This window comes from Centroberyx affinis, unplaced genomic scaffold, assembly GCF_046629955.1.
Source record: "Centroberyx affinis isolate AG114_WGS23_722 - 3 ecotype Tasmania unplaced genomic scaffold, CSIRO-AGI_Caff_v1 ptg000434l_1, whole genome shotgun sequence".
Lineage (NCBI taxonomy): Eukaryota > Metazoa > Chordata > Actinopteri > Beryciformes > Berycidae > Centroberyx > Centroberyx affinis.
In genome coordinates, this window is record NW_027279098.1 from 292,550 (window position 1) to 307,557 (window position 15,008).

At 43.2% G+C, this 15,008-nt stretch overlaps 1 protein-coding gene across 1 annotated transcript; it reads right to left on the reverse strand.

Moving 5' to 3' along the window:
- Positions 1 to 953: 953 nt before the first annotated feature.
- LOC139642132 (uncharacterized) lies at positions 954 to 7,485 on the reverse strand (the record flags this gene model as incomplete). Its single annotated transcript, XM_071516864.1, has 3 exons — positions 7,198 to 7,485; positions 6,268 to 7,011; positions 954 to 1,060 (listed from the first exon to the last, which is right to left on the reverse strand). Coding segments are annotated over exons 1-3 (1,044 nt in total), but the record flags the coding sequence as incomplete, so codon positions are not given.
- Between the last annotated feature and the right edge of the window lie 7,523 nt (positions 7,486 to 15,008).

A 15,008-nucleotide genomic window follows, 5' to 3' on the forward strand; every position in this document is an offset into this window, starting at 1 on the left:
ACTGAGCAGCTGTACGGTTTTTCCCCTGTGTGATTTCTCATGTGTGTTCCCAATGCTCCACTCTGCCTGAATCTTTTCCCACAAAATGAGCAACTAAAGGGTTTCTCCCCTGTGTGGCTTCTCAAGTGTGTAACCAATGTCTTTTTCTGACTAAAACTTTTGTCACAAACTGAGCAACCAAAGGGTTTCTCCCCAGTATGACTTCTCATGTGAGTCTTCAAATTGACCTTTGCACTAAAGCCTTTATTACAAACTGAGCAACTGAAAGGCTTTTCCCCTGTATGGCTTCTCATGTGTGTCTGCAAATTTCCCTTATGACAAAACTGTTCACCACAAATTGAACAGTGAAAGGGTTTCTCCCCAGTATGGAGTCTCATGTGTGTCCTCAGACTTCCCTTTTCACTAAATCTTTTACCACAAACTGTACAATCAAATGGCTTTTCCCCTGTGTGGCTCCTCAGGTGGGCCTGCAGAAGTCCGTTCCGGCTGAATCCTTTGCCACAAACTGAGCAACTAAACTGTTTCTCCTCGGGATGAGATTTCATATGATTTGCAAGGACTTCATTGTGTTTCACTGAGTCTAAACATGACTGAGGTTCTCTAGTCTCCTTCAAATCATCATCTCTGTTTTCAGTCTGAGGTTCAGAAGAGTCTGAAGTCTTGCCATCACTAGTTGGTTGTAAATGACTAGCTGGATCTAAGTTCCTGGCTGGTTCTGATACTCCACAGTCCTCTCCATCAGCTTCTGTTTTCATCTGTTCAGTTGAGCTGCTGGCTAGAGGCTCTGCCTCTCTGTTCTCCTCAGTTTGGCTTTGATGAAGCTGTGAGGACTGAGGTTTCTCTTCATCATCTTCACTCTTCACAGGGACAGGAGTGAACGGGAACTCGGTGATATCGGCCTCCTCCGGCCCTCGAAGCCGCTCTCCCTCCTGACCGGTCCAGAGTTCCTCCTGTTCCTCTTTAATGTGTGGGGGCTCTGGGTCCTCCTGGTCCAGACTGGGGCTCCAGTCCTGCTGCTCAGGGGGAACCTCTTCTTCACTGACCAGCAGCTGTGGAACATCTATCAAGGAGGACAAAACATAATAGAACCAGTTAACTTTTACTGCATTTCTTGGTGTTACAGACTGAATTCAAAATGGATTCAGATTTTTTGGTCAGCGACAAATGAACATTCAGAATTTTGAACATATCGGAGCCGTTCTACAATGCAAACAGGGCATTGCAGTGAAGACAAGGTGAAATGCAAAGCTGAAATTTAAGGCAGATTTTTGCGATGTTCTTAAGATGGAAAAATTACTGAACCAATTTGTTTCAGTATGTCGCTCAAAATTAAGGTTTAAGTCAAACAGGACTGCTATGTGTTGATTTAGAGGACCAAGGGCAGGCTGAGGACCTATAATGAGAACTTTAATTGTGTCCCAATTCAACTGTAAAAAAATGTGTAGCCGAACCAGGTCTCCACAGCCCAAATGGATCCTTGAATAACTGTCTTTCCCAGGAACAGAAATGACCCTTCACCTTTAAAGCTACAAAAGTGTCATCTTGAGGAGCATCGGTTTCTCTTTGAGAAGATCGCAGTCCCTCTTGTAGATGAGCCATGCATTCACGATGCTCACGTTGATGATGTACCCAAACAAAGGCAGGTACCAGTGCCGTGCCTTCACTGGCGTTTTATAGAGGTGCACAAGCATATCTGAGAGATCGATGACCCCCCCATGGCTTGATTGTATGCCAGGACAATGGATGGGCAGGGGACTTCGACCTTCTGTTGTGCCTCCTTTGTGAATCTTTTCACTAAAGACAGCGGCTCCACCCCACAAGCGTTGCTCAGCACGGTGACACACTTGTTGTTGAACCACTTCACTGCAACGACTCCCTCTGATGAACAGAAATCGCCTCGCTTCACCATCTCCTTGTCGCTCATCAATGACCCACAAAAGTTGTAACCATACCAAGGCTGGAGTTAACAGCTGCAGTGGTCTCCTCAGCAGTCAGCAGTATGCTAAAGGTGGAGCTGGAGCTCAAAATTGAGCAAGAGTATTTTTGGACAGATTCACAGGTAGTCTTGGGCTACATTAACAATGAAGCCTGACGGTTTCACGTTTTCATTGCAAATCAAGTCCAAAGAATCAGAGAAACAACAGACCCAGCACAGTGGTACTATATCGACACTGATCGGAATACAGCAGATCATGCTTCCAGAGGCCTCAAGGTGGCAGAGTTGATTAGTTCAAATTGGCTTACTGGACCCAAGTTCCTGTGGGAAAGAGAGATCGTCACACCAAAATCAACTCCAGAACTTCTGGTGGGTGATCCTGAAGTCAAAACGACACAAGTACTACAAACAAAAGTAGTTAAAGAGGACAATTGTTTTGAGATACAAACAGTTCTCAAACTGGCATACAGTATTGAATGTTGTTGCTCGGATCCAGCAACTAGCAAAAAGAGCCAAAACAGCAGAACCCATAAATGACAGAAGAAAGGCCAGTCTTGTGCTTGTAAAATTCACAAAAGGATGCCTTCAAAGAGGAAATGCGAATACTGAGTCATGGTAAACTGCCACATAGCCATCAATTGTTCCAGCTTGACCCAGTATTGCAAGATGGTGTTCTCAGGGTGGGAGGGCGATTGAAGAAGGCTTCCTTACCTCTCGACTTGAAACAAACCCTTAATGAACTGAGAGCAAATGGTTACTGGGTTGTTGGTGGCAGCAAAGCATTAAACAATGCATTACGTGCAGGAGAGCTCGCAGACCAACAGAAACGCAAAAGATGGCGGATCTACCTGCTAACCGTGTTGATCCCTCGCCACTATTCTCCTACTGTGGGATGGATTGTTTCAGACCATTTCACACTAAGCAAGGTCATAAAGAGTAGAAGAGATATGGTCTCATATTCACCTGTCTATCTTCAAGGGCAATTCACATAGAAATATTGGAAGATCTAACAACTGATGCCTTCATAAATGCTTTGCGGTGCTTCATAGCTATCCGTGGAGCCGTAAGACAAATCAGATCGGACCAAGGCACAAATTTTGTTGGGGTGAAAAATGAAATGACAAAGGCTTTAAAAGAAGTGGACAAAGACAGATTGACTGCTTACCTGGCTGAAAAACAATGTGACTTCACTATGAACGTACCTGATGCCAGTCACATGGGAGGTGTTTGGGAACGGCAGATCAGGACAGTTAGGAGCGTCCTAAGCTGGGTCCTCTCACAGAGCGCTGGAAGTTTAGATGATGCTTCTTTGAGAACATTCTTCTATGAAGCCATGTCAATTATAAATAGCCGCCCACCACTCACCACTGACAGCATCAATGATCCCAAAGGCCTAGAGCCACTTACCCCAAACCATTTACTTACCATGAAAGCCTCTGTCCCGCTGCCTCCACCAGGAAGATTTGTGGCAGAAGATCTGTATGCCAGGAAAAGGTGGCGCAGAGTACAATATCTGACAAAGCAATTCTGGAGCAGATGGAGTAAGAGAATCTCTAGCAAACATCACCCTCAGACAACGCTGGCACTCTTCAAGACGAAATGTGAAGACTGGAGATATTGTCATTGTCAAAGAGGAAGGGATTCCCCGCAATGAGTGGAGACTTGGAAGAGTACTTGATGTTTGTAAAGATGAAGATGGACTGGTGCGAAAAGCCACAATACAAATAGGAAATAGAAGGCTAGGAAAAGAGGGTCAACGACTCACTAATCCATCCATTGTTGAACGTCCTATTCATAAATTAGTTGTACTTGTAGAAAACAACTAAAATGTGTTCCAATGGAACTAATCTCTAAACACCTACCTGTGTGGAGAGTTTAAAGTATCAGTCGAGTTTTTTACAGATACCAACTATTTGGTTCTGGAAATTACTACATTTATTCAAATATTTGTAGAAAGGTTATCATAAATCATAGTAATTTGGGGGTAATGAAACTGTCTCAGAGACATGTTTCATTAAGATGTATATTTTATATGTTTCTGTCATAAATTCATGATTATTTGAGTTCATACAGTCATTAAAAATGATTAAAAATTTAATATAAATAAGATGTTAAAAGGGTAACATTGATACAAAAAATCACCACCTTAAAATAATGTTTGGTTAAAAGTTTTGAGCGCTTTATGTAAGGTTTATTTTAATGTAGAGTGTAATGGGTCACATGACCAGAGTTTATTTAAGGGCATAACCGTGGCATTATGGGTCAGATCCAACATGACTGCAAAGGAAAGACATACGACCCCAAAATAACCCTATTCTGCACATGGTCCAAGAGGCGCACACGGTAATTGTCTTTCATTTGTTTTATATTTGTGTATAATGTCTGTTGATGTGCCTTTACATGGACAATGTGATACGTTTTCAGTAATTGTATTTGATTTCAGCACATTTCTGTTGTGCTAACATGTTTGGGCCTGTACATCAACGGACACTAGCTTGAGAGATTTTAAAATGACAGAGATGTATATTTTGAACCTTTTATGTCTTTTATTTTCTTGTAGTTTTCACGGTGTCTGCTGACGAAAGAGAGAGAGATAAAATACATTTTCAGAAGACATCTGTATGATGCGTGGCCACTATTTCATTGGACCAGTGTAGCTACAGAGGCCAATTTATTCACTTCACCCTGCTTGACAGAGAGGTACAGCTGGGTATCATCAGCATAACAATGGACAGAGATTCTATGCTGACTAATTAGGAAACCCAGAGGAAGCAAATCTACGGATAAAATCTAAAGTAAAATCATTGCAAGAATTGAGCCTTGTGGCACAACACACGTCATGAAGGACTGAAGAGGAACAGCCATCAATGGACACAAGGAATTTCCTGTCAGTCAAGTATGAAGAGAACCACTATAGGTCGATCCCTGAAATACCAACCCACTACCTCAATCTACCTGTCAGGACGCCATAATCTACAGTATCAAATGCTGCGCTCAGATCAAGCAGCACTCACCTGCATCGGCATCCATCAGGATATCATTTACCACCTTGATGAGGGCAGTTTCACTGCTGAGTGATGAAAACCAGACTGAAAATTTTCAATTGTCCAACACTTCTAGAAGTTGCCTTAATACAACCAGGATTTTAGAAATTAAAGGTAGTTTCAAAAGTGGCCTGAAGTTGCTGAGAGCAGATGGATCAATTCTTGTTTTTTGGGGTTTTTTTTAGAAGAGGCTGAACCCTAACTGTGTTGACGGTGAAGGACACAACAAGAGAACAGACAGCAGAGAGAAAGCTGGATCCTGTAGTTTCTAAAACTCGCAAAAGGCATTTGGTTGCCATGATGTCTAGTGGGTGGAAGATGTCCTTGAGTAAAATGCTGTCCATTAGTTCGTCAAGAGAGACCAGCCTTAACCGACTCAGCATCTAGACGAGGGCAGGATGTATCAGTAAAGGTAATGAGGTGGTAAATCTTAGACCTGATGTCTTCAATAAAATCTAAAAAGTTTAAAGTAAACTTTTCAGTCAGCATTTGAAGAACCAGAGGCCCGAGGGGGAGCAGAGTTCCCGAGGAGATCGATACTAAACAAGAACCCAGGATTATGCTGATTGGTAGAAATTATTTCAGGAGTGTTTTGCTGTTGCAACTTCGCTTTTTTAAAATTATAGGATAGTTGTTAAAAAGGTCAACCCCTTCTCCACTAGTCTGCCATAGTGCCCTAGTGGACAGTTTAAGTCAGGTTTATTGGCAGCCACCTACTGGAACTCAGATGAACTCTGAACTCTAAGGACCCACTAGGTGCACCTGATTGCCATGCACAAACATTTCTGTTTGTGCGTGCAGCAAATAGTAAGTTCCTTTGTCATTTCATTGTATTGTTGGCAGTATATTCTTCTGTTTGTTTCTGTTGTCTGTCAGTACCAGTTTGTGATAGCATAGCATCACGGTTGTAAATGATTGTTGTAAATGCTCACAGGTACATTATGTTACTGCTTTGATTAATTATTACTAATTCTCGTATTTTTGTTATTATATAGATGTCTACATGGTACTGTGAGATAATTATCAGTACATAAGAGTCGATTGATTTAATTCTAACAGCACTTGTAATTTAGCAGCACAATTAATCGTAGATAATTGCACATCACGTGTTTGTTTATATTTTCAATTCCCCAGTAAAGTTTCGGTGTAGCATCCAGCCATGGCACCAAAAACAAAAGTTAAGATGGAGAAGCAAATCTTACATAGAGCATCTTTGGAAAAATGTAGCATTGAGCAACGTGGAGAAGAATTGATTGGAAATAGTATGTAGAAAAACCTTCTACAAACCTGCTTTGTTGATCTGGATCTCAGGCTTCAGAACATCTTCCAGCAGCCTGCGTTGGCGATCAATCTCTTCTTCGTACTCTGCTATCGTTCTTTCAAACAGCCCAAATATCTCTTCAACAGCCGCAGTTAGTCGCTGCTTCACCGACGCTGTAGATGTTTTCAGAGAAAAACAGGAGCTTGTTCTCCTGGACTTGTTCCTGACAAACAAAATTTGTCCTTCAATTCTCTGTCTCTTCTTTGATGTCTGTGAGTCTAAACCTGACTGAGGTCGCCAAGTCTCATTTGAATAATCATCACTGTCTTCAGTCTCAGGTTCAGAAGAGTCTGAAGTCTTGCCATCACTAGTTGGTTGTAAATGACTAGCTGGATCTAAGTTCCTGGCTGGTTCTGATACTCCACAGTCCTCTCCATCAGCTTCTGTTTTCATCTGTTCAGTTGAGCTGCTGGCTAGAGGCTCTGCCTCTCTGTTCTCCTCAGTTTGGCTTTGATGAAGCTGTGAGGACTGAGGTTTCTCTTCATCATCTTCACTCTTCACAGGGACAGGAGTGAACGGGAACTCGGTGATATCGGCCTCCTCCGGCCCTCGAAGCCGCTCTCCCTCCTGACCGGTCCGGAGTTCCTCCTGTTCCTCTTTAATGTGTGGGGGCTCTGGGTCCTCCTGGTCCAGACTGGGGCTCCAGTCCTGCTGCTCAGGGGGAACCTCTTCTTCACTGACCAGCAGCTGCTGGACGTCTGGAGGGAAGACTGAAATACACACATACACACATTAAGGAAGAGCGTCACTAAAAGTTAACCTAAGCTTGTTCTTACCGTTACTTCATAATGTTAATTATGAGATGAGATTAATGATGCTAGCATTGAAGTTACTCACAACAGAAATATGATAAATGTGTATGAGTAATGTGAAAATAACATTTAAATGTCACCAACCTGCTCTGTGTAGCCGCACTTCAGGATGTAAAACAGCGTCCAGTAGCTTTCGTTGTCGGTCGTTCTGCTCTTTTGAACGAGAAACTTCCTCCTCGTACTCTGCTATCGTTCTTTCAAACAGCCCAAATATCTCTTCAACAGCCGCAGTTAGTCGCTGCTTCACCAACGCTCTCAGCTTCTGGACTTTAGACATTATACAATAACGCTGCTTACTGAGTCAAAACACAACCTGCTCGATATCAAACAGTCTCTTTAGCTAGCTAGCGTTGTGTTGCTAAGCTCCGTCCCTGTCTGTCTGTTAGCAGCTAGCTAGCTATGCTAACTTCAAAAGCTTTGTAGGCTACCGGGAGAAGAGTCTGAGGTAAAACCTTAAGAAAGAAGAGCGAAGGGCGCGAGCTCCGTTCAGATAGAGTTATCCATACACACACAGTCTTCTGCTGCTTCATTAAACATGGAAACTAGACTTTAAAAAGGAAAACAACGGAAAGTAATCCTCCGCTCATGAAAGTTTACAGACACCGGCCGCCATCTTGCGCGACGTCACGTTTCTTCTTCTTCTAGAAGTTGTGGCAGTTTAGATGCAGCTAGGCATAGCACCGCCCTCCACAGGATGATATAAGCTCCAACATCCTCAGTCTTGATTAAAATCTCTGGTCGGCCATATGTAGAAAAAAACGTGTAATTATTTGGTCATTCTTTACTTGACAAAGCAAAGTATTCAAAGGAAAAGACTTTGAAAAATATTTTCCAGCTACTTTTTCAATATGAGCTTTGCATCCAGCTAGACCCCAAAAATGTGAATGTTAACTTTGTCCAGTGTGACAAACCAACCAATTAAACCAAAAATCCTGTACTTTGTCTTAGAGGATGAGATTTTAACCCCCATCTTGAAGCCGCTTCTCAACCCAGCAGGGGTCGTAGCCAATCCAGTGGTCTGTCCTCGGACCATGGTCGCTAACACGGACCACTGCTTTACTACCACTAGGGGCGCTGAAGCTAGTGGTCGGTTGTGGTCCGGACCAGTTAGTGAGTGGTCTTTGTGTCCTAATCCACCTTCTATCTATCTATTGCGCAACCCCGACGACCAGCCTGTGGTAGTAACAAAGTGGTCCGTCATCAACCACTGAGTCACCGACCAGGAAACTTAACTATTATTGAAACTGAAAGTGACTCAGCTGCACTCACACTCCACAGACCACTGACCAACTGATCTGGACCACATGGACCGCCGGTTCAGCTCATATTTAGAAAATATAGCTACTCACATATCTAATAGATGGATAGATAGATCGATAGATAGATAGATAGATAGATAGATAGATAGATTACTATCTAGGTATAACCACACAAACTGCAAAATACAGTGCAACAATAAGAATATAGGCATAATCGATAATAGAGTATATTTAATAGACAAAGAATTATGATTTCTGACATTTCTTCGGCTAACAGAAGTGTTGCCAACATGGCCAGAGAAGGAGAGAGAAGGTGGAAGGTGGATTAGGACACAAAGACCACTCACTAACTGGTCCGGACCACAACCGACCACTAGCTTCAGCGCCCCTAGTGGTAGTAAAGCAGTGGTCCGTGTTAGCGACCATGGTCCGAGGACAGACCACTGGATTGGCTACGACCCCCTGGAGAAGAGCCTTCAGTAGCTGCCTTGTTTTTAGACAGAATGGTATTTTCTAATATGCAAAATCACATGCTAAATAATTAAATTGATGTTCGTTTTATTAAACTACATGGTAATATGAAGAATGAAATAACAAATATTCCCTCATTTCAGTCTCATGCGATTTTAATTCTTCAGGTTACTGATGAAGTTTTGGCAGATGACCAAAGCATCCTGATCATCATCTTGCACAACTTCAAGTGAGTTGCAGAGACAATAAATTAGGCTTTCAGTTCCTCCTTATGGTTAGTTGTGAGGACTAGAAAGTAGGTGGGAAGGAAAGTCACCAACAGCCAATCCAGTACAAATATTTTTATTGAACCTTTATTTAACCAGGTAAAATCCTGTTGAGATCAAAGATCTCTTTTTCAAGAGATGTTTAAGATTCAGTCTCTCAAGTCCCAAAAAAACAAATATTTATAGATGAAGTGAAATTAAAAACCAGACCAATCCTAAACATTCTTATAATTGTGATTAGTGAAAGAACTGAACGACTGGATGGCCATAGTAAGACATGAACTCTGATGAGTCTCCAGTTTATTGTTCTGTTAAACAAATCAGACTGTTAGGACACAGTGTTGCCAAAGCAGTATGGATTCTATATAGTCACACAGTGTGTCATGTTATACATTAAAATGCAAAAAGGAAGCAAAGAAACATAGAAAAGGAAATTTAAGATGCAATATTATGGATTAATAAAGTAGCAAGTCATAGTAACAAAATGGTAAAAAAAAAATATAAAAATGGTGCTATATATCACGTCATTTACAGAGTCATACATATTGACAGTCAGTAGCTGTACAGTGTTAATTTCAATGTCTTGAACAATGTAAAACCGAAATATATTTTCCAGCTATAAACTTGGAGTCATCTTCCTCTCCAGGAATCACAGCCGGTTTATGAGAGTCAGACAGTAAAGAAAATCCCTTCTTTATGTTTTCAAATTTTGTAAGGAATATTTTTCTGATGGTTTCATATTTTATATTAGTTCAGCTCAACCAGCAGCTCTGCAGCTTCACCTGAACCAGAACACTTATGACTGCTGACCTGAGACTGCCAACTAAAACTTTTCTCACAAACACTGCAGCTGAACAGTTTCTCTCCTGTGTGGAGTCTCATGTGTGTTTTCAGATTTCCCTTTAAACTAAATCTTTTACCGCAGGCCGAGCAGCTGAAGGGTTTCTCCCCTGTGTGACTTCTCATGTGCGTCTGCATATTTCCCTTTCGACTAAATCGTTTACCACATGCTAGGCAACTAAAGTCTTTCTCCTCAGTATGAGATGTCTCATTATTTACAAGGATCTCGTTGTTCTGCAGAGCGTCTGAACCTGACCGAAGTTCCCCGGTTTCCTTCCGATCATCATCACTACAGTTTGAGTCTACAGTTGAGCTGCTGGCTACAGTCTCACTAACACACTTATGTTTTTTCATGTTTGAATTAGCACAAAATCTTTTCCCACAAACGCTGCAACTGTATGGTTTCTCTCCTGTGTGTATCCTCATGTGTGTTTTTAGATTTCCATTTTCACTAAAGCTTTTACCACAAAAAAAACAACTAAATGGTTTCTGCCCTGTGTGGTGTCTCATGTGGGTCTGCAAACTTCCCTTGTAGCCAAATGCTTTACCACAAACTGAACAACTAAATGGTTTCTCCCCCGTGTGGCATCTCATGTGTGTCCGCACATGTTCCTTCAGACCAAATCTTTTACCACAAACTGAGCAACTAAATCGTTTCTCCCCTGTGTGACTAATCATGTGTCTCCACAGAGTTCCCTTGCGGCCAAATGTTTTACTACAAACTGAACAACTAAAGAGTTTCTCTGTGGTGTGAGATCTCCAAAGATTTACAAGGACTTCATTGTTTTCCAGTGAGTCTAAACCTGACTGAGGTTCTCTAGTCTCCTTCCATTCATCATCACTGTCTTCAGTCTCAGGTTCAGAAGAGTCTGAAGTCTTGCCATCACTAGTTGGTTGTAAATGACTAGCTGGATCTAAGTTCCTGGCTGGTTCTGATACTCCACAGTCCTCTCCATCAGCTTCTGTTTTCATCTGTTCAGTTGAGCTGCTGGCTAGAGGCTCTGCCTCTCTGTTCTCCTCAGTTTGGCTTTGATGAAGCTGTGAGGACTGAGGTTTCTCTTCATCATCTTCACTCTTCACAGGGACAGGAGTGAACGGGAACTCGGTGATATCGGCCTCCTCCGGCCCTCCAAGCCGCTCTCCCTCCTGACTGGTCCAGAGTTCCTCCTGTTCCAGACTGGGGCTCCACTGCTGCTGCTCATGGGGAACCGCAAACAGCTGTGGACCATCTAACGCAGAGGACAAAAAAAAAAATCAAATTTTACATACACATATATGGCAGCATACACACGCACAATAATTCATCTTCTTCTGCTTTGCTAGTAGTAGTAGGCAGTAGGTTGGGGAGGGGCATGGCTTTGCAGTTTATCTGAAATCCCATATTTGGGCCAATTAATCTTCACTATATCACATGTAAAGTTGCTCATGGCTGCAAAAAAAGGGTCTTGGAGGAGCAGGTGGAATGAGACAAATACAGCTTTACATGTAAGAACCCAATGAACCAGAGGAGTTAGAAGATGGAGCCATCTCTAGTTTCTCTCCTAGTCACATTTACAGCTTCCGGCACCACTGTTTTGATTCTCAATGCGAGCATCTCACTTCATCGTTTTAGTTGGTTTTACGGTCTGCGCCCTTCACCTGGAGCCGCTTGCCCTGAACAGGCAAGTGACCAAGGAGGATAAGCGGACGGGGAACGAAACCGATACTACCATCCCTCGGTCTGGTGCTCCCCCTGCCGACTGTTCCACCCCTCGTCCGTGAGTCTCACGGGCCGAAGTAGTGGTCAGGGGCAAGTCGAGAGGAGCGAGCCGACAACCCGCTGTCCCCGTGCCCCCCCGCTCTCCACCACCAACCGCTTTCTGACCCTCGACTGCGAGGACGGGACCTGACAGTGTCGGTCGCCCACACTCCCCAGCCACAGCCTGAGGACCAGGGCCAGATAACCCGCAGGCTTTCAAAAAGCTGTTCCGGAGAAACAGACCCTCCTGGATCCTCCTGGACCCTCCTGGACCCTCCTGGACCCTCCTGTCCGAGCCTCGCCGGTTCCCGTCCCTCCTGCTGCTGTCACCGCTGCCCCCGTCCCCCTCATCACCCCTCCTCCTACAGACTGCACTACCTCTATACTGAGCAGCTCGATGGTGAGGGAGGTCTCCCTGCCCCGGATCGCTGGTTCATCGAAAATTCTCAGTTTCCCGGGGGCTCGGTTCTCGGTTCTCGGATCTACGACAGAGAGAACTGGGGCGGATGCTGTCTGACAACATCAGTGCGTGACAGCCTAGAAAGGTAGAAAATGAAGGGGGTTCCCCACATTTTTGAGTAGCCAGCCAGATGGGAAAAGTAATCGGCTAAGGGATGTTTGTGGTGACAAGATACATGAAATATGTTTATGAAAGCATGACAATTAAAATAACATGAATAATCATTTTTATTAAAGGCTCAATTGTAAAAAAAAAAAACGGATAATCTTTATTAATTATGAATGTTTAATGTACTTTCTTGAGTCAGTGCAGAAATAGAATTTTTAATTGTAGGAAACAAGTAGGCTAAAACAAAAATATAACAAACGGTAATAAATATAAGAACAAAGTTCATATTTTAGTCTTCTCAGAGCAAGACTGGATCTCTCTCCTGAGTACTACTGCACTCACAGAACTGAGATCCAATAATTATGGAAGCATAAATCAGTTTAAATAATGAGGAAATGCCCCAATTTTACATGGTCATAACACCTGCATACCGGGGCTTTAACAAACCTCCTAAAACAGAAGATATGTCCCACAAGGATCAATCCTAGGCCCATTACTTTTCTCCATCTATATGCCTCCTCTCAGCGATATCATCCGCAGATATAATATAGTACATTTTCACTGTTATGCAGATGATACAGTTCTATATTCCCCTAAATCCTAGTGATTCCAGCAGCCTCAATATACTTTATAATTGCCTTTCTGACATCAAGTGCTGGATGTCTCCAAATTTTCTCCAACTCAATGACAGTAAATCAGAAATTATTCTGTTTGGCCCTCAAAACTCAATCAGCCTGATTCAATGTGAACTTGGTAGCCGGTCAGCCAATATTCAACCTTTCACCAGTGTGACAGCCCGGCTCTTTGACTGCAACAAAGGTGATTCTGTTGACTTGACTTGTGCTTCACTACTAGATAGTTCTATGAACTCGCCTGCTAATGTCACTAGAGCATTGTCAGATAGCGAGCGTTAACGTTAGTGGGCAAAGAGTGTTGCATCCACGTTTTCGGTAATAACAACCCGGAACTATCAACTTCCGACTTCCAATGGAATGCAGCATAACTAGTGCTGGTCCGAAAAGTCATTGTAATCATTGTAGTCATTTGTCACCATGTCAGTTAACAAAGTGGAGGATACATGAACCAATGTCGCTTAAATAAATGTTGGAGATGAGTTTATCCATGAATGTTCCTCACAGTACAACTTGAGTTGTTTATGGAACAATAAGCAAAACTAGATATCTGTGTTCACTTACCCATCGGTAAAATCCTAGATACGCGCCAACAGAACGGGCGACCGGACGGAAGAATAACGGAGCCGCTGCAGCAGCTCAAACTGCCGAGCTGCAAACGGAGCGCGTGCTGTGTAGTTCACAGCGGTGCCTCTGCATCCCCGACCACTGTCCAATCAGAGCGGGTCTTCTCTGCCGCTGGACTGTATGTGCTGCGTTAGGGCTCTAACATGCTCCATGTAAGGAAAGCATGCAACAACGCAAAGGGCAACGCAAACAAGGGCAAACGTGTCTCGCGTCCTTGCGTAGCAAAATGTGTAGGGCAAACATTTGTAACGCGACGCAAACGTCTGCTGCAATATCACGCGTGTCAGGTAGGGACGCTAAATGAAAATCACTACAAAAAGAGGAACTACCAATGAAGAAGTCATTTCCTGTGTAAACAAATGTCAGTGGCGGCAGATTTGGAAGAACAGCTGGCTGTCAGACGGATGGACCATCTTCTTTTCATTGCTCTCTTTTTGCGGTGATGGAGAATGTCTAGCAGCACAAATTCCTCCACGGCAGCCATTTTTAAATACCCCACCGTAGCATCAGATTGGCTTTGCTTCCCCTTGTGGATTAGCGATTTATAACAAGTGACAAGTGACAAGTGACGGTCTACGTGCGTTTGCTATGTCAGCAAACAGCTTGCGTAGGCGGAGTACTCGCATTAGCGCATGCGTTCCTTACGTGGAGTATGTTAGAGCCCTTACTCTGCGGCATTTGGACATGCTGATCTTTATAAATAAAAATGTTTAGGCAACAGGCCTGATACAGTTAACCAGTCGATCTGGTCAGCAATAGGCCTTTTTAATTTCCTTTGGAGTTTGGAAACGTTATTTCAGTCTGACTAATATGAGAATATGAGAATGCAAGATGAGAATGCGGCAGGATTTTACGAGCCATAACTCGCCTACAGAGACTGATAATGAGCCTCACGGGGCTTTCACACCAGAAGCGGCAATGCGTATATTCTGCGCGAGGCAGAGTGCAAGCTGGAATCTCGGTAGGCTACAGAAACATATTTTGACCTTTCAAGATGAACTAGCGGGGTCATCAGCAGTTTATTAAACAATTCCAACAGCCTATGGGTTCGTTTTCTGTAAATTCGCTATCTAGGCTTCTTCTGAATATGTAAATAACACAATATAATTTTCCTAACCTGGTATCCTCATCCTTTCGGATATTATCTTGTGACTTTTTGGCCAGGTTCTGATATGTTTCTAATGTAGAGTTATTTCCCTTGGTGCTCCGGCGCCTACAAAACTTCCGCCTCCTGTAAATGTCGGAATGCCATTGGACGCCTCGTAGAGGTCAGCGTATTTGGAGGTTCAGTAAAAAACTGAACAACAGAGTTTACAGAGGCTACAGCACATTTGGGGTGGGGTGGGGTGGGGTGGGGTGGGGTGGGGGGGTGTTCCTATATCATAAAAGGGGGGCCTGACAGAAAATGTTTGGGAACCACTGGCCTACATAATGATATTCTTACTTTGTTCTTTATGATTATAGCCTCCATTCAGCTTCCATATGCTGATCAGT